Raw genomic sequence first — 19,067 nt, forward strand, 5'->3', positions numbered from 1 at the left:
CAGAAAGGAAAAAGATTTGTAAGCTCTCAAATTTCATCATTGTCCTTTTATCTTGATCCTTAGAAAACCAGCCCATTTCTGCCTGATAAATTCCTATCTTCCCTTTCCCATGTCCTTAAATTATTCAAATTAGTTTAAAATTTTATTTTTAAGCCTCGATTCTGAAGCAGGAAAGTATGAAAATTCACTTGACAATCTAAAATGGGTTCTAACTTGTTATTGCTAACATTCTACATATACTAATACCCTCATAAATTAAAATGAGATTCCTAAAAGTAGAATTTGTTAACCTGTCCATTCATAGCTAATTTAGAATCTCTTCTGTTGTATCAGGTCATAGAATGCTGTTGAAATATCTTCTTGCTCCACGGATGTGCTTTTAAACCTTGGAAGCATCTGCGAGAAGCATCTGGTTCCCATTTCCTTAGCTTAGAAAAATGTGTATTTGTCTAACCTGAACTTTTATTCCTTTAAGAACTTTCAAGTTTTTCCTTCAGAGAAGTCTTGTTCTTAAGAAAAATAATTAAAATTGAAACATGTGCATAAGAGATTTAAATATAGCATGAAGGCAGCTAGGAGTACTAAGAAATTACATTATAGTAGACACTCAAGTAACCCAAAATGGTTATGGTTTTTCTCTTAAAGAGCAAACCAATTTAGGAAGTTATTTTATTCCTTTTCTTATGGATTCTTTGTACATTTGGCCTGCAACTATTGATTCTGCTTTTCACATTGACATTCATGGTTCTATTGACTGTAAAAACAAGAGGTTTTCTCTAATATATATATATATATATATATGCTTTTGCATTGCACATAGGCACATTTAAAACCCTTCCATATGGCTTAAAATAAAAGCTAACATTTTTGGGCTTCTTCAGAGATTTATGAGAGGTTTCTTAATTTGTTCCGTAGTATAAACATACCTGACTTTCTGGAGATCACTTTTCTGTCATCCTCAACGCTCTGGAATTTAACCACAAACTCACAGATAAAACAAAACGGTCAGATAGACATCTCAAAACCAGCCTACTTTAGGGACTCTGCAGACACCTTGAGCCTATTTATTTGTTTCTTAGGCATAACTCTAATATGCTTGGTTCTCTCTTCCCAACTCAGAGCACATCTGAAGCCACAGTTTACAAGGAGGTAGAGTGTTTGGGTTGCCCTCGGCAGGCACAGTGACAGCAAGAAGTGGCAGCTGATGGTGAAGGAAGAGGGGGAAAGCTAAAAAGCTTAAGAGTTGGACACTATTTGGTACAGGAGCAAATAAGCCCAAACACTTCCATAGTCCTCACCCAGATACCTCCAAGCCCTTGAAAGTATCACTCACTGTATTATATAGCACAGTATGATTTTAATGGTATACAGGGCTCTTCTGGTACCTCTAAGCAAACATTAAGCAACTACTGTATACCAGGGACTGTGAATAAAAAAAAACAAGCAGGCTAGAGAGTATTCTGTTTGGGTGTTCTCCAAGGCATGTTTTAAAATTTCTTGGAAAATGGTTCTATTAAAATAAGGGTTGGTATAGAAAGGAGTTTAAGCTTCAGTTATCTGGAAAGTTAACCTGAGGACCAGCTTCTTACACATTGATACTCAAAGATGAAGAATATTATAATGAACAAGAAATTTGTGCCTTAATTAATACCCCCTTTTAAGAGGAATTGCACTTCACTGGGTTAGGCAAAGCTATCAAATATAATTCACATGAGAATTCTTTGTTATTTACTTATTCCTGCTGCTTTCAAGTTACAAACTTCTCAAATGCCAATACCCCATTTTCCCATGCTGTGAAAGCTTTCCTGGAGAAGAGGAAAAGGGGATGTTTCCTCTTAACTTCTCTCAACATAAGAACAGAACTGTTAGACTGTTCAGAAACAGTTGTTCAGAAACAATTGGACTTCGCTGTGGAAATTCCCCTTTCATCTTTCTGTCCTCTACATTTCCATGACTTTGATTCCAGTCCATTAATAGAATTCTATTTTTCTTACACATTCAGCCCTCATACTATTATATACACATGTGAATATAATTTGATGACAACAATGTATGGAAGGTTTAATGTGGGTGAAAAAAGAAAATCTACCTCTTCCCTCTTTTCATCAGGATATCTTTTCATCATTAAAATATTTTAACTTGGTTTCTTTATTGTTCTGCGTTTCTAACTCTGTGCATGTACAGATTTCATGGGTTGTGAAAGCAATAGTTTCATTGATTGAGCCAGAGCATTCTTATGTGAAACTGGTTAAAAAGATCCACAAAGTTAACTTTCTTTAGGCAACCAAGAGTTCGAACTGATTTTATTTATTGGGAGAGACCAAAATTCAAAATGGGATAAAATTGGTTCCAGAATTAAGATTCTGGACTCTATTGCACATATCCACTAGATGTGCCTTCCTGGAATATTTGTTTAGGTTGCTTACGACAATGCCAGAAGTATTCTAGCACTGTCCCAGAGACTGTCAGGATATCCACGGGATATTCTTAAATAAATAAGTGTCTGTTTTCACAATGCTGGTTCTCAAATATTGACCAACAACCTAGGCCAGGGCTGCATGGCTGCTGTTGAAATGTGTTCACCTCACCTCATTGATGACTGTCGTAAAGCCAGACCTAGTGTCTTGATACCACACAAGAGGAACCAGGAAATAATGCAGTTTTTAATAAACCCTGCTCCAGCGGGATCTTATTCTTACAACCTAAACTGATTGGTGACTGGCTTAGGCATGTGTGGTACATGCTCTTCAAGGGTAAAATGGTTTAATACCAAAGCATCTCTAAAAAGTCAAATTATATCTTTACATGCTGTTAGGGAAAGTAGAAAGAAACCACTAACAGAAACATTATTTTCATTACCCAGGGATTACTCTGGTCATTGATGTTAATCAGTATTTGGAAAAAGAAAACTCAAGTGATATTTTATCTGTCTTGTCGTCTTCCAATTTAAATGCAAATGACATACTCCCTGAATGTGCTGACAGGTACCGTGATGCCCTTATGAAAGCAAAAGAACACAAATCTGGAAGTGGTAAGCTTTTTCTTCCTTAGCACAAACTAAATATAATTTTGAATATGATAATTTCTGTGATATTGTGTTTTCTTTAAGACAAGAATAGCTTTCAAATTAATGGTTCTGAAATTTATCTATGGCAAAGTAAATTTTTAAGATTTTTTTTTCCCACCCCCATCCCCCAAAAGCTGTGATTAACTCAGTGGCCACACAGGGATGACATCATAGAATTGAGAAAGTGTATGAGGAGACTCTTCCTTATATAGGTGGTGGTTTTAGTTTCCTAGGCTGCTGAAAGAAATACCATGAAATGGTTCAGCTTACACAATGAAAATTTATTTACTTACAATTAGAGTCTGGGAAAATGTCCACATCAAGGCAATGCTTTCTTCCCAGCTGCCGGCGATTCACTCTGGAGCATCTCTTCATTGCTTTCACGTCACTTCATTGAGAGTTACTATATTGTTCAGCCAACCTTGGTCCCTTCCTTATCCTTCATAGAGAATGAATAGCATCACTGTCTTCATGCAGAGATTCAGTGCTTAGATGTCCCATCATGATTTTCCAATCCTTCTTGGCCAAAATTCAGTTTACAATCTTTCTCCAAACTTGCCTACTCCTATTCACATGTCATGTTTTGGTGAATAGAGTCAAAATATCCCTATTATCCAATTCAGAAACCGCGGAGTTTCCCAAGATTCACTCTTCTTTTTTTCCATCCACATTACATTGTTATCTTTCTTTATTTATCCTTATTTATGCCATCTTAAGGCAGACTTATTCATCTCCTAGCTACTCCCATATTTCCCCATTCCTAACAAAAATACCTGGCGGATAGCAAGCACTGAATAATATCTGAGCCTATTATCTCACCAGCAGGTATTACCCTCCAGCCCATCTTAGAATATATTTATATATTCTAAATGCCCTTTACAGAAAAAAACTTGCTAACTCCTATTCCAGAAAGAAAAGAAGATTCCAAGCAATTAAACTTTGACTTTCACCTCCAGAAAGAACTACACACTTCTACAAGTGCACAGAGTGATTTGATTTTATCTCTTCACCTCTGGTTCTAAGATGTCTGTTCTTTCCCAAGGTGAAGTGTCCACTTTACCTTGAATCACTGTTTTAGTGTCTTGACTTGCTAAACAAATACCATACAATGGGTTGACTTAACATCAGGAATTTATTGGCTCATGGTTTCAGAGTCCAAAAGGTCTCCTTCTTCCCAGGGTCAGTGTCTTCTGGCTGGCTGGCAATCTTTAGAGTTTGTTAGCTTTTCCATTACATGGCAGTATGTCTGGCAGCATCATCTTTCTCTTCTGGGTTCCACTGACTCCCAGCTTCTGGCCACTCCCCATGACTTTCTCTGTATTCAATTTCCTTTGCTCATAAGGACTTCTGCCTTACTGGATTAAGTCCCATCCTCATTCAGTTTGGGCACACCTCAACTAATTGCATCTTCAAAGGTCTTATTTTTAAATGGGTTTACACCCACAGGACCCAGATTGGGGACCTGAACATGCCTTTGGTGTGGGGGGGGGGGTGGATTATGATTCAATCCCCAACAATCACTCAACCTTATAGCTCAGCTTAGTTCTTAAGCATAGGTGTAATTTTCTCTTGAAAGCATCTGTAAAGATGCTTACTACCTCTTAACTAACCAGAATCTCTCTTTTACAGTACCCCCAAAGGCCTGTGTTCAGTTTTTTCCCTAAGTAACTAGCTATACTTCTTAGTAAAAATATTTGGCCCCTGTGCTGGAAACCTACTCCCCACAGCCTCTTGTCTTACTATAAATTCAAACCATATGTAGGAGTGGTACGAATTCTCCTTTCATATTGGCCACTGACACCCCAACCCAAGTAAAGCTTTCTAATGCCAGTGTGGTTGGCTTTTAACTAAATCCTTTTCATTTTTCAGTTCTTAAACAAATAAGAGGGGATGCACATTTTCACCGTCTTTGCTTGCCTTTCCCTTCCCGCTGAGAGAGTCGCCTTAAGAGGAGTGATTCTTTTTCTAAAATCTTTTATGAATCTGACAACCATTGGTAATTTAATATGTCATGATTATTTGTGGACATCCTAACTTGACTATCCAATATGTTTTCTAGTAGACCAACATTTTTCAACAGCCCAACACCTGACTGCTCATTTGAAGAGAGAGAGATCTCTCCTTCTGGGCATTGACAAATAGAACAGCTGAAAGGCACTTAAAACCGAGTAAAGAATCAGAGCCTTAAAGTTATCTCTGCTAGGTATGTCATTCCATTTAAATATTCTCATGAGGAAATTCACTTGAACCTTGATTTATCTGTAAAGGCAATGAAATCACGTCTCATTTGGCAGCAGTTGTCTTCACTTGACCTAAGTCAGAACTTTTTATTTTTGTTTTTGATGTTGTTTTTAGCTCCCTGGTCTAGAACAGGAGCCATGGCTACACAACAAAATAAACAGATGTCTAAATATAAAGTGTAGTCCTTGGATTCATGAAGAGAAGACATTTTTCTTGAAACAATTTAAATGGTAACCACCATAGATTTTCCAGCTCTTCCCCTGTCCCTTCCCTCTAACACACACACACACGCACACACAAAACAAATGAGATCTTTTTCAACATTTTTTTCTTACTTTAGGGGGTTGTATAGAGCAAGGTGAGTCTGAGGGATTGGGCATTTTCTTTTCTCTGCTTAACAATCTTTGTGTTGTCTATATGTAATTCTGTACTTCATAAAAAATCATCTCCGAGGATGAGTCACTTATGCTTATGCTTTGGTTTAATGCATCCCATTGGCCCTCCTTAAATGTGGGTCACTGTCCTATTTGGTCAGTCCTTATGGAAAAGCTTTTAGCGCAGTTGCTGGAAGATTTCCTAAGCAAAAAGACTCTTGCTCATTGGTCCTCTCTGTCTACTTGTATTGCTGTTCACATCTACTTGGAGCATTTATTCCTTGTTTCCTTTTCCTTCTCTTTGGCTATTTTTAACTCCAGTCATCCTCATGAAAAATTTGGGATCCAGAGCTAGCCTTAGACATCTGTCTCTCCTTTTCTTTGGCTTAGCAGGGCGCTCCTGTTGACTACATAGAGTTCGTTCCATTTTAGTGAATCATGTCTAATGACTCTAATTTAGACCATCTGAATGCTTTGTGAAAAACATATCCATTTGGTTATTTTACAAATTGATAGAACTAATGTTTAAGTGTTCAGTGTTCCTTCGCAGAATTTAACATACTTTTTTATTCAGTGTCTGATGAAGGTCCATGGCTCAAACTCACCCTGCAGGAAAAATACGAGTACTATTACAACACGGATTCAAATGAGAGTTCCTGGAACAAACCTGAATTTTGCACACTTAAAGAATCATGGCTCCAGGGAAAAGAAATTGAGGTAGGAAGTGCATTTGAAAGAAAACTGTACTGTATAAAGATAAGTGTGATTGTTTGTCTATTTTTGACTCACAGAAGTGATGAGAAGAAGTAATTGATTTATTTGACGGCTGGATATGGAGGAAAATCTTCATGAATTGCAGTTGGATGTGGCTGCATGGTTGCTATCCTTTTAGAATTTTCCCCATATTGGGGGCCATGTGCCCATATATACTGTACAAATAACCGAGAGTTAAACATGATGCAGTGAATCAATTTTAGGTGGTAGATTGTCCTAAGAAGTCAATCTTCAGGTTTTCCTCAATTAAGCACAAGTAGTGATAATATCCTTGACTGTCAGTATTCAAAATGTCCTGTAGCCCCATGCCCAGCTTTCGACTTAACACAATACCTTTCAAACCAAAAGGTTATTTTTTTCTACAAAGTGTTGGAAAGGGCTTCTCTGCCACACCTGATCCCACCCATCTCCAAGATGGCTTCAGGAGCAGAGGACAGAGTTAGGCAAAGAACAGGAAGGGTAAGCTTCTAATAAGATAGTCATCCTAGTATGTTAGTTTTTTAAACTAACGTTATTTTCAGAGCTCTGGATATATCCATATCCAAATGTAAGTGCTAACAATTCAGTGTATTTTGTACATGGTTTTTGAGTAACTGATTTCTTAAAACAGCCATGTGCCCATATATACTGTACAAATAACCGAGAGTTAAACATGATGCAGTGAATCAGAATTTTTATTTAACTATCAAAGATCCCTATTAACTAATCCTTGACCCATGTTTGAAAACTTATCTACCAGATTTTACTTATCAAAAAGAAATTATCCCTCCCACTATCCCTTTTTTAAACCAAAGACCTTATAAAATAGTACCTATCTGAGCCTCTTATTAGAAGCAAAGAAATAATATTTCAGTAACATATACAAGCTGCATTACTAGCTATTAGTATGCTTACAGCTGCATTACTAGCTATTTGGGCATTTAATATATTAAAAACATCAAGAGGAAACCCATTTAGAAGGGTACATGTTAAAATCTCTGTTCAAATTCATTTTCTCATTACTTACAAGAATGGCCTAAATCTCAGGGCCGTTCAACAGTTTTCATATGTTTTTCTATATTCAAGAGTCCAGGACTGAGTATTTACAGAGAAAGAGATAATAGATGGCTTAAGAGCAAAGCAATAAGAAAAAGTAAGGACAAATAGCAGTTTTCAGTCTCAATGCCGGTCATTTAATTTCATTAATTTTTTAGTTCTACCTCCTTACTTAAAGGAATTGGATGGGAAGATTGACAATAGATTGATCGCTCTGTCTATGGTCATGTCTTTGTTAGATCTGTATATTTATTATAACATGAATCAAGAAACTAGATGCTTGGTAGAGCTTTCCTAGAACAAATTAGCACTTAGCGGTAAATAGGTGGCAAGTTAGATATTGCCCAAAAGGCCACCTTTGTGACCTTTCATAGTAAAGAAGTTCTTCTCTGTTGTGTGAGGTTTGTGGGAGTGAAGTCAAAGAATGTGAAGTTGGACTTAACCCTTGTAACAAGATGTCTGAAACAACTTATAGCAAAAAGGAATCTTCCTTAACTGGTTTGCCCACAAATACCCAAAGAATGTTTACCACTGCAAATACGTTCTTATGAAATTTGTAAGCATAGCCAAGTACTCTTTGTTTGTATAGGGTTTCTCTTTCCAAAGCATTTTCAGATCAATTTGGTCCTTACATAATCCTCTGAGTGGGGATAGAACAAATAGTGTCACCTCCACTTTTTAGCTGGGGCCACTGAAGCAGAGAGTGGCTGAAACATCTTGTACTAAGTCACAGAATTCATTGTAGGCTTATCCCTACACTCAATGCTCCCATTTTCTGAGCTAGTATCCCACTCTCTCACTTTTGGCTTTGTTTTGACACAGCCTCCAGGAACTATGCTATTCTCTGCTATTGATAGCACAAGATGGTGGCTCAAGACAGATTTATTCTAACACAGATATGGAGACCCTTTTAAAAATGAGTAATGCTTTCCAGAGGGAAATACTCTTAAAGGAGTGTTCACTAAAATTGACTCGGACTTGGGAAAATAGCGGTGGATCCAGTCAATGTAGTATGTGCAAAGGGAGGATATGGATAATAATGAATTATATTTTGAAGAAAGAAATGGAACACAAATATAGATCTTACAGAATCAGATGAGTCAAGAACATCAAAGATTTTGCAGTGTATTAATATTGTGAACAGAATCACCAGAACAGTATTTATTAAACTCAGAGAAAAATATGACCCGAGGCTGACAATGCTACCAAAATTTTTGAATAGCAAGAAGATAAGAACATAGTTTATTAACTAACTTCAGAAATTCAGAACTCCTAAAGTTTACAGGAAAATGACCTTGTTGCTTTGGATTATAGAGGCTGATTTGTTGAAAAATGATATTATGGGTTATATGAAAAAATCACATGCCATGATCAAAACACATGATCCAACTTTTTTTTTTTTTTTTTTGGTGGAAAATATTTTAGATGCGCTTCATAAGCAGAGTGCCTCAAGGAAAAAAAAATTTTAAAGAAAAGCAAGGAATTCCTATCCGTTGCCTGATAAGGATTATATGACAGACACATTAAATGACATAATAGGTATACAGTGAACCCTGCCTTCCTTTTACCTCTTCTCACAAAACAAGAACGGAGGCTCAAATTTCAGGTGCTGTGCCTCACAGTTCTTCCTCTTCTGATCTGTTCCTAAGTTCTGTAATAAATCCAAGAAACGAGTGATCCAGCTGTAAGAAGATGGAAATAAGGAATATTTTCAGACTAGAAAGCCTGAGTTCCAATGAAATTCTATGATCCAACTCATAAGGTCAGTTGAAGAGCTGGAAGACTAAAATTACTGCTCTTCTGACCTGCAGGAAGAATGGGTATGGAGTCGGCAGAGCCTCCTGGACCTGTGAGGCTTTGGAGTGTGGTTCTTATTATAAATCAGAAGCCTGACTTCCAGCCCAGATGAATAAAGAGGGCAAAGACTTTGTCTTTGAAAGCATCAAAGGGTTAAAATTCAGAGCCAGAAATCACTCACGTGGCAGCCAAAGATGCCCTAGACATAACTTTGTTATGTCAGGCATTAGTTTATTAGGATTATTTTTAAAATAGGGGATTTGCACTGTGAAAAGCAAAAAACAAAGAACAACTAAAAAAAAAGAACCAGAAATTACTGATTTTCTCGAACATGTATTTGTCTTCTCTTAAAGGTATGTGTGCATCTTGACTTCACTTTTAATTAATTTTTTAATTAACCAGCCAACCATTGGCCCCAATTGCACTGGCTAAGAGGCATTAGCCATACAAGTGAGTCTGGTCTTTGTTCTCATCTCTCAGAGAATGCAAAAATAAACCCAAATCATAACCCACAGAAGGACTTCTCACAATCCTCCTCTGCCTTTCTTCACTCTCCTCTAGATTTCCCATCTGCCAACCATAGGTCTCTTGCCTTTCTTCTACCTCTGCCCACTTTGCCTCAATTTTATTTCCCCCCAGAACATCATTTTGAGTCTTCTTATCTCACTTGAGGTCTGTCTGCTCTGGCCTGGATGGGGAAGAGAAGAGGGAAGGCTGAGGATTACATGGGCATATGCAGTCTTCTCCTTGGTAGCCCAAGGGAGGGAAGGAGGTCATGCATACTCTTCCAGTAATCATCCTTGTCCCTTGCACACTCCATGGAGCTCAGACCTTGTGAGCATCATCCGTTCATCTCTGACCAGATTCTGAGATCATTCAACCACATTCCTAATTCACCTCGGCACAAACTTCAGAAGATTCCAAAATCAATGATTGTTGCTAGAAAGAAGCTGTCAGTTCATTCCTTAGCTCTGGGAAAATCCATTTTTAAGCCAAGCCAGAAAGAGCTAGCTCTGTAACATTTTCTAAAGATAAAATTCCCAGAAGCAATTCTATATGCTCCTTTCATCTGATATGTGTGAAGTATAACCATAAGAAATATCTCTTGCCAGGATATTATTAAGGAAACTACAAAAAGTTACATCCGTGAGAAGATGTGGACTGCTTCAGAAGATACGATGCTTCGGTTTCAAGCCACAAGTTCAGGAGCCCAACTTAAGGAAGAGTTTGAAACTAGAAAATCATTTTTGCATGAACAAGAACAGAATGTGGTCAAGATACAGGTATGTGAGTCACCTACCACTAGTCACAGCCATATCCCCTGAAAATGTTGAATTTGATAGAGGGAGCCAATTGACTATTGGCATTCTGATGGGAGAATCTGACCACAGATTTTTACTTTATCACTGCTCCCTAATCTCCTTCATTATGACTTTGAGATGGGAAGAATCTTGCTGTTTAATGACCCATGGTCTTCTGGAAATGATTTAGGAGTGCAACCCCACAAACAGAGCCTAAGAGATACCTCAAATCAGTTAGCCCTGTTGCCCTGAAAAGTTGGATCCCCATGTGTCTCCTTACTACCTTTATGGTTTAGTTTTTTGTAGGTTATCGGATGTTGAGTGGCATCTGAATTTCTACCCTGAAAGAAGAGAGGAGCTAGTGAAATAAAGCAGGTTTAGCATCTTCAAGAGAATCTTCTCTCTTACATTACCATTCTTTATTTAGGCCTGCAGGAGAAATCCTGATTTCCAAACCTTTTGGTATAAGTTCTTCTTAATCCTATATGACTTGTCCAGTCCTTCTGGTTGGCAGGAAAGGAACTTTGCCAGATTAAATGTTTTTCCTCTGTATTTCCTCAGCTGTCTCTTCCTACCAGCACACTGGCTTCTGAAAGGCCACATGTGTGTCCTTAATGTTTGTTAGTCCGAAGTGATAATTACTGATTTGACAGCAGTTTGGTTTCTTTTTTGCTTCGGCCAAGAACCATGAAATGTCCTCAATTGCAAGTTTTTAGGTTGAAGAGCTTTTCTTTTGTGATTATTGATGTACGTACGCGTCTTCTTCTGCCACTGAAGTGTCATATCATTTGGGGTAGAAAATGAGTTTTAGGAACTTTTCTATTCTTGTGTATTACATATGGTAGGTGCTCAAACTTTTGAATTTACTCAGAGCTTAGAGGCTAACAAGGCAGAAACGGTTAAATTATTAATGAAATTTCTTTCCTAGATCTGTCACATATAGCATTTTTCAAGACAAGCTAATAAGTTTTTTTTAGTTTTTTTCCTTCTTAAAAACAATTGGTTGGCAAAACCCACAAAAAGTGATCTGAAGCTTAGAAATGAAGAAAATGTCATCTACACTGATTCTAAGGCTCTAAGTTTACACAAAATTCAGAGTGTCAGCTACTGTGACACAGCCTGGACCAGCAACACTCTCTCTAGTCTGAGCACAGAGTAAGGTTGCAATGGAAGGAAGTCTAAAGCTCATCAGTATAATTCCTCTTTGATATTAGGGCCCAGGGCTGAAATGATGAGAGGGCTGGGAAAAGGATGGGAACAATCATTTGGACCCTTTTTCCTCCACCTGCAGAAGAGGATGTTGAACTATGAAGTCACCTCTGCTGTATCTTTTTTCCCCTGTCCTCACAGTTTTCTAACTAGGAGGGCAGGAAATCTAAAGGCATGTTCCCCTGCCTCCCTCATAGATGTAGACCAGGGATGAGCAGGTGGTCAGTGGAAACACGCTGACCCACAAAGCCAAAGGACCACAGCAAACAGAAGGCATCGTTGCTAATCTCACTTCTCGGTGAAATGGCCAGTTTACCATGAATTGGGAGAGCACCCTGAAATCTGAAGAGTTCCCCTCCATAAAACAACTCAAGCTTCCTACCCAATTCTAAAGTTCATCTGTAAGGCTAAACACTTGAAAATAGGCGGGGAAAATTGGTCAGGTCAGCAAATGGAGGAATTTGCTAAGCCAGATACTAGAGCACTAGAGAATAAATTCCCTCCTTATTTCTTTTTTAATTATCAGTGAGACCCTTGGAGAGGAGGTCTCTATCTTATGAAGGACAATGTAGTCGTGCCTATCAATTCTTAAGATATCCTAATTCCCTTTCTTGGAATTATCTTGATGGAAACATTCCCACAAAATATAGAATAATGTATGTACAAGGTCATTTACTACCCCAAAAATGGTGACAACCTAAATGTCCATCACCAGGAAAATTAGGTCACGGTGAATCTATATTGCAAAACACCATGCACTCATTCAAAAAGAAGGGAGGGGATTTGTTTCTCTATTTGAAATTATTTTCTTGCTATATATAATTTAGAGAAAAGAGCACACCTTGGCATAATATTCGATCCCATTTTATCAAAAATAGAGGATGCATAAACTTATGCATACATACATATTTATGCAAGTTAGTATTTTGTGCCCAACAATAGGAGCACGTCTGTTCATGTGTTACGCAATTTCAAGGGCTAGAGAACACAAAGGTAGTAGTTGTTTCCTTTGGAGAGTAGCTGGGTGAAAATAGGGATAGACATAGGTACATTTTACATTATCCCCTTTCTCTGTGTTTGCTGTATATTCTAGTAGATCATCTTGTAGGCAATGAGGTACTGATTGTTTGCATAGAAATATGTACTATTATTTTGTGTTTTTCTTTTTCTGTTAATGTGGTATTTTACATACACTCACCTACAATTTCCTTTTTCTTTTTGCAATATATCTTGGACATCTCCCTATTTCTCAAGATATGGAACATTTTCATAATGCATATATTTGGTTCTACTCATTTTTAAAATATTTATATGTGTGTGTGTATATATATATATATATATATTTAGAGGTTTCCAGGGATTGAACCAGGACCTCATACATGGAAAGCAGACACTCAACCACTGAGCTACACCCGTTCCCAGCTCATTCTTTTTTAACTGCTATGTAACATCCCGCAGTATGAGTATAATCAGTTTGTCTGACGATTCCCCTAATTACAAAATTCTTCTCTATGCAGATTTTTGTTATTACAAACAATACCATAACAAAAAAATCCTTATGTGTGGTTTTCTACAAAGGTGCTTGTATTTCCCTAGGCTCGATATATCGAAAATTAGAACTATTAGGTAAAAGGATAAATAATTTAAAATTTGGTATTGTTCAAGTTTATGGGTACTACACTCCATAAAGGCTATATCCCTTTGTAGTTTCTCTGACTCCCACCCCCATCTATACTTTTTTTTGTCCACTACTTGGGGCAGTGGATAAGGTGACAATTTTCCAAAATGAGGGAAGCGGGCTTGGCCCAGTGGTTAGGGCGTCCGTCTACCACATGGGAGGTCCGCGGTTCAAGCCCCGGGCCTTCTTGACCCGTGTGGAACTGGCCTGCACGCAGTGCTGATGCACGCAAGGAGTGCCGTGCCACGCAGGGGTGTCCCGGCGTAGGGGAGCCCCACACGCAAGGAGTGTGCCCCGTAAGGAGAGCTGCCCAGCGCAAAAGAAAGTGCAGCCTGCCCAGGGATGGGGCCGCACACACAGAGAACTGACACAGCAAGATGATGCAACAAAAAGAGGCACAGATTCCCATGCCACTGACAACAACAGAAGCGGACAAAAAAGAACACACAGCAAATAGATACAGAGAACAGACAACTGGGGCGGGGGGTGGGGGGGAGGAGAAATAAATAAATCTTTAAAAAAAATTTTTTTTCCAAAATGAATCAGACTGCTGCCCAAGGCATCCCTCAAGCTTAGAGCCATCCCAAAGCAATTTCCACATTAGCATGGAATTTCGTACCATGGCTCCTCCTTGCTTGCTTTCTCCCAGGATCCCTCGTTGGCTTTTATCCATATGCCTTCTCATTTTCTAGCACTATTATGGATAGCACTGTAAGCATATTTGTAGGATGTTACCATTGGGGGAAGCTTGGAGTGAAGGGTGCGTAAAACTAGGTGTATTATTTTTGCAACGTCTGTGAGTATATAACTATTTTAAACTTATGTCTTTTAGAAACCACATGTGTCATTTCTAGGGATATGAATTGAGAAGGGAAGTATGGAGCAAGCTAAATCATTTTGATTCCATCCTGTTTTGCATCATGACCAAAAAAATATTACTTTGGAAATAATGAAATTCCACATACCTTTTTTAAAGAAGAAAGAATGAGGTGGATTAATATGTGCAGGTGTGAAGAGAAATTCACAAAAATAATTTGATTTTAATATCCTTTTTAACGAGGCTGTAATTTTTAATCAGAAAAACAAAATCTGAGAATTGAAGTGAGTCACAGATATATTTCAATAAAAAGATGCTCATAAATGAATTGAAATAAACAGCAGTTACAGATTTAATGCTTCTAAAGATACCAACTTATGTCCACTTTTTAATATATTCTCCATAAAAAAAATTTCTCTTTCATGGTGGTAATCTAGTAAAGGTATTTTGAAGTGTCATTAAACTTTTTATGGAACTATGAGGTTATAAATATTCAATTACAGCACTCCTATTTTCAGGAATCCAAGGGATCCAGGGTTGCAAATCAGTGGAGCATATTCCTTTCAAGTCTGTTCCTCAATGGACCTCTTGTTGGAATAAAAATGCTTATCATTCATTATTTTGAAACCTCACTTATGTTACCCAATGATATTAGTGCCCAGTGTAATCTATTTGTGTGTTTCAGGGAAACCCATTGTATTATGTCTTCTTTTCACTGAGGGCCTTGGTAAAATTAAGTTTTCATTCAGGAAAGTGGGCTAATGCCTGGGAACTTATCACTCACACTCTGCTTTCCTGAGCTTGGGACAAGTCTCAGCTGTGAGCTGGTGTTCTCTGCTTCAGTCTAATGTCCAGCTCCAGAGGTGATGTCCTGATGAGATTTGGAGAGATGTCCCAAATCCGTGTCTCCTGAGATATACTCTGTTCTTGAACTTCCTAAATAACTTATGGAAAACCCTTGCTCAAAAGTAATTCTGTTACCAACTATTTTCCACAGGCCTTTTGGAAGGGATGTAAACAACGAAAAGTGTATGTGGTCAGGCGACAACTGTTCATTGATAACATTTCTTCTATTGTGAAGGTAAGCAATCTTTCCTACCATACTGAATGCTTGACTTACTTTTCTCGTCATTTTAGTTTTGATTCTGGGAGACAGAACTGTGGAAAGAGTACGTATGAGCCTTGAAGTTGGAAGGAAGTCCTTGGCTTGAGTCTCACCTCCACTACTTACTTAGCTGATCTCTTCAAGTCAGTTAAACCATGGTAACTGGCTCAGGGTTTTAGGTGGTCGTGAGAATCAGATTTGAAAGGGCTTTGTAACTAGTAAATGCTATGTCTAAAAATCCAAATTGATTTAAAGTCTAGGGAAAAACCAAATTTATTTCCTGTTCCTCTGATCACATTGGCTAATAATGCTCAAACTTGACAGCATAGAACTTTAGTTATAAGGACATTGATGCAACACCAATGGCAAGAGAAATCAAAGTTAATTTAGGACACGTATTTCCGTAATGAACCAGTGTAACTCCACTTTCTATCCAGACTGATTGCTCAGAAAAAACAGCTGCTGTGGTACCCACTATCACAGAGCTAAAAACCAAAGGACTGTACAGAAATGAACTTGTGGACACCTTGGAAGTCTAGATGTAAATGGGAATAGACTGCAGAGAAATTAGTATCAGATTAGATTAGTTTAAAAGACCTTTTGAACTGTGAATGAAGTTAAGAGAAAGACATGGTCTAGAGTCACTGTGCAGTAGCTTCTCAATAAAATAAGATTCTCTACTCATCGTGGAGCACCTGTTCTCAGAAAACTGTTAAGAGGAAAAGCAATGAAAAAAGTAGAAGAGAGTAGAGTTGGATTTAGATAGTTAATATTTACTGGGCTGTTAATTTTTACTTTTATGTTAAATAAAACGTCAATACTATTTTCAGGAAGACTGCATAGAAAGTTATCTAGAACTGTTTGGTAATTGCCTTGATTTCTCTATTTATTTATAGATTCAGTCCTGGTACCGAATGGTAATAACAAGAAGGAGCTACCTTTCACGACTACAGTATTTCAGAGAACACGTAAGAAAAATGCGTGTGGGTTTTTATGTCAGTTGAGGATGAACTAAATGAGTGTGTTCTTGAATGTTAACATTGAAAGATTTGTATGACATGATAGAAACAAACATTATTAGGAAAAAACAGGTCTTAGAATTCATTGGTATGCTATGTGACATTTTTATTCAAAAATCAAGTTGAAAGTGAACCTTCACCACTCAGGACTGGGCAGCATATGGGTGGATAGGCTCATAATTCTAAAGAGAGAAGATTCTAAAGAAATATCTCACTCTGCATGTACAGTTTTTCTTACTGCTAACTTGTTATGTAGAAGCCCACAGAAGGAATATTTTTTTCAGGCTCTTTAGAATATATATATGTAAACACAGATTGGGTCATCTAAGTTCTGTGCTAAAATTCTTTTCCCTTTTTAGATCTCTTTATTTGAACAGTCCCCTACAATCTCATTTATATTTTTAGCTAGCTTATCAGATGTTTTCTTCAAGGAAAACAGACAAACTTAGAATACACTATATGTAAATACTCTCAGTTCTGAAATGGTGGAGACCACATACCTTGGAGTCGATGAAACTCGGAAAGGTCATGACTTGTCTCGATCTTTTGCAGAAAAAAGAAATTGTGAAAATACAGTCACTGTTGAGAGCAAACAAAGCCAGAGATGATTACAAAACATTGGGTAAGTGGCATTATTCTGAAACAGCACAGATTTCCTTAGAAAACAGGCAAGGACAGTTTGTTTGCATGTTAGTCACTTGGGAAGATGCTGTGAGAACAGAGAATGGAATGCTCATTATTTCCAGTAGATTTTGATCATTTCGTGCCACAGCATCTGCACTGGTACAAAAAGGGGCATGTGATGACAGGAAATGGACCTTTATATTGTACATGGCAGGGGAAAGAGGGGGAGTATACTTTTTCTTCACAAAGAATGTAGTTGGCTTAATTGCCGATATTTTTATATTAAATTTGAACCAGAGTGGAGAATCTTATGCAAGAGCTAAGCACAGAGCATGCTACCATTTGAATTGTCTCATTTATAAGCTAGCCTATGGTTTTTTTCTCTTATTTTAAGAGTAAGATGTTCATATAAGAAAATTTGAAAGAAAGAATAAGATGGAAAAAGAAGAAAAACATGTAGTCTCATCTCCTGAAGAGGATAACTGTAAACATCTTGACAATGTAATAGTGGACTTTTCACAATACTTGTGGTTTTTTAAGATATTTTTTCTTTAAATACTAGGGTATAAAGTTTGTAGAAAATTTGAACGTAGCAAAATATCCAAAAGAAAAAAGACTCACCCAGAAATAACAAGCACGTTTTATCATCTCCTTGCCGTTCCAACTCTGCATATTCTTGTTATTCTGTTTTTTTGTATATGCATATCATCCCTTATATACTAGAGCTTAAACATTCTAATTAATTCTCATTAACACAAGAACATGCTCAGATCCTAGAATAAGTGAAGAAGAGCATGCAGTAAATTTATTAGCAATATTTTTTAAAAACATAAGTCATTCAAAATTAGTTTGGAAAGAATAATCATTACTTGAATCTCTTGGTAATGAAGATGCCCGTTTTCTCTCTAATGCTGCCTTTTTTTTTTTTTAAGGAAATGTAAAACTGTTTAGTAATTTGTTGCTAGCACAGTGCTTAAGAAGTAGTTTAACCAGCACCTTTATTGTAAAAATCTATCTAAATTTTGGAGTGAAGTACATGGGCCAAAATGATCTTCCCTGGTACTTCTTAAGGAAAAGCCTGGGGAAATTTTTGAGGCCAGATTCTGCCTCCAGGCCACAGAATCAATTTGACAATACCTTATTCCATTAGATTCCAGAATTTAGTATGAAAAGTAAGTAAGAAAAGACCAGCCAGTCTTTTCAGTGTCACAACTTTACCTTTGCATTGAGATTCAGCTCTCGTTTGGTAGATACCTTTGTTTTACAAGAAAGCTAAATAGGGAGTTTGTTTTCTGTGCCTTAGCAGACTAAAGTTTTGCTTTATTGCCTTTGTACATGAAAAACAATTTAAAAATTAGTTTTCCAAATGAGCACAGGCTCATTTTTGTTTCATTCTATATAACGTATTTTCGTAGGTGGTTTTGGTGATGTTTTTCCTTTGTTCACATTTTGGTTTTTGTTTTGTTTTGTTTTGATTTGATTTATTTTATCCCCTCCCACTGCCCCTTGTTGTCTATGGTTGTGTTTGCTCTTGGTTTCCATTCATTGTGTGCTCTCTCTATCTGCTTGTCTTCTCTTTAGGAGGCACTGGGAACTGAACCTGGGACCTCCCACGTAGGAGAGAGGTGTTTAATCCCTTCAGCCACCACTGCTCCCTGCTTTGTTGTGCCTCTCATTGTGTTTCCTCTTTGTGTCTCCTCGTTGCATCAGCCCATCAGGTCAGCTTGCTGTATTGCTCGTCTTCTCTGGGAGGTACCAGGAACTGAACCCACAGCCTCCCATGTGGCAGAGGGGCGCCCAAGTGCTTGAGCCACATCTACTTCCTGGTTTTTGTTTTTTAATCACTAAGACAAAAAGACATTGCAATTTTAAATCTAGGCGACTTTATTTTAAAACATAGACAGTAGATAGAAACTGTTAGTGAATAAGTTAGATCTAAGCTTCTGTGGGCTTTAGTAAATAAACTGAATTTTCATTTCTTTCTCAATTCAGCTTCTTCCTAAAACTAAGGCATTTTTTGAAATTT

The 19,067-nt window shown here is 37.5% G+C and overlaps 1 protein-coding gene across 3 annotated transcripts in view; it reads left to right on the top strand.

Annotated features, from left to right (window-relative positions):
- The window catches only part of IQGAP2 (IQ motif containing GTPase activating protein 2), a 301,443-nt gene that overhangs the window by 229,305 nt on the left and 53,071 nt on the right, over window positions 1-19,067 (top strand). For 2 of the 3 annotated variants that reach the window (XM_058275083.2, XM_058275085.2), the window contains 6 exons: window positions 2,864-3,031; window positions 6,257-6,399; window positions 10,401-10,571; window positions 15,291-15,374; window positions 16,295-16,366; window positions 16,970-17,039. In XM_058275083.2, coding sequence (XP_058131066.1) covers window positions 2,864-3,031; window positions 6,257-6,399; window positions 10,401-10,571; window positions 15,291-15,374; window positions 16,295-16,366; window positions 16,970-17,039 — 708 coding nt within the window. The remainder of the gene's footprint in view (window positions 1-2,863; window positions 3,032-6,256; window positions 6,400-10,400; window positions 10,572-15,290; window positions 15,375-16,294; window positions 16,367-16,969; window positions 17,040-19,067) is intronic. The other variant, XM_058275088.2, reaches the window with a different exon arrangement.

This window comes from Dasypus novemcinctus, chromosome 2 (genome assembly GCF_030445035.2).
Source record: "Dasypus novemcinctus isolate mDasNov1 chromosome 2, mDasNov1.1.hap2, whole genome shotgun sequence".
NCBI classification, from domain to species: domain Eukaryota; kingdom Metazoa; phylum Chordata; class Mammalia; order Cingulata; family Dasypodidae; genus Dasypus; species Dasypus novemcinctus.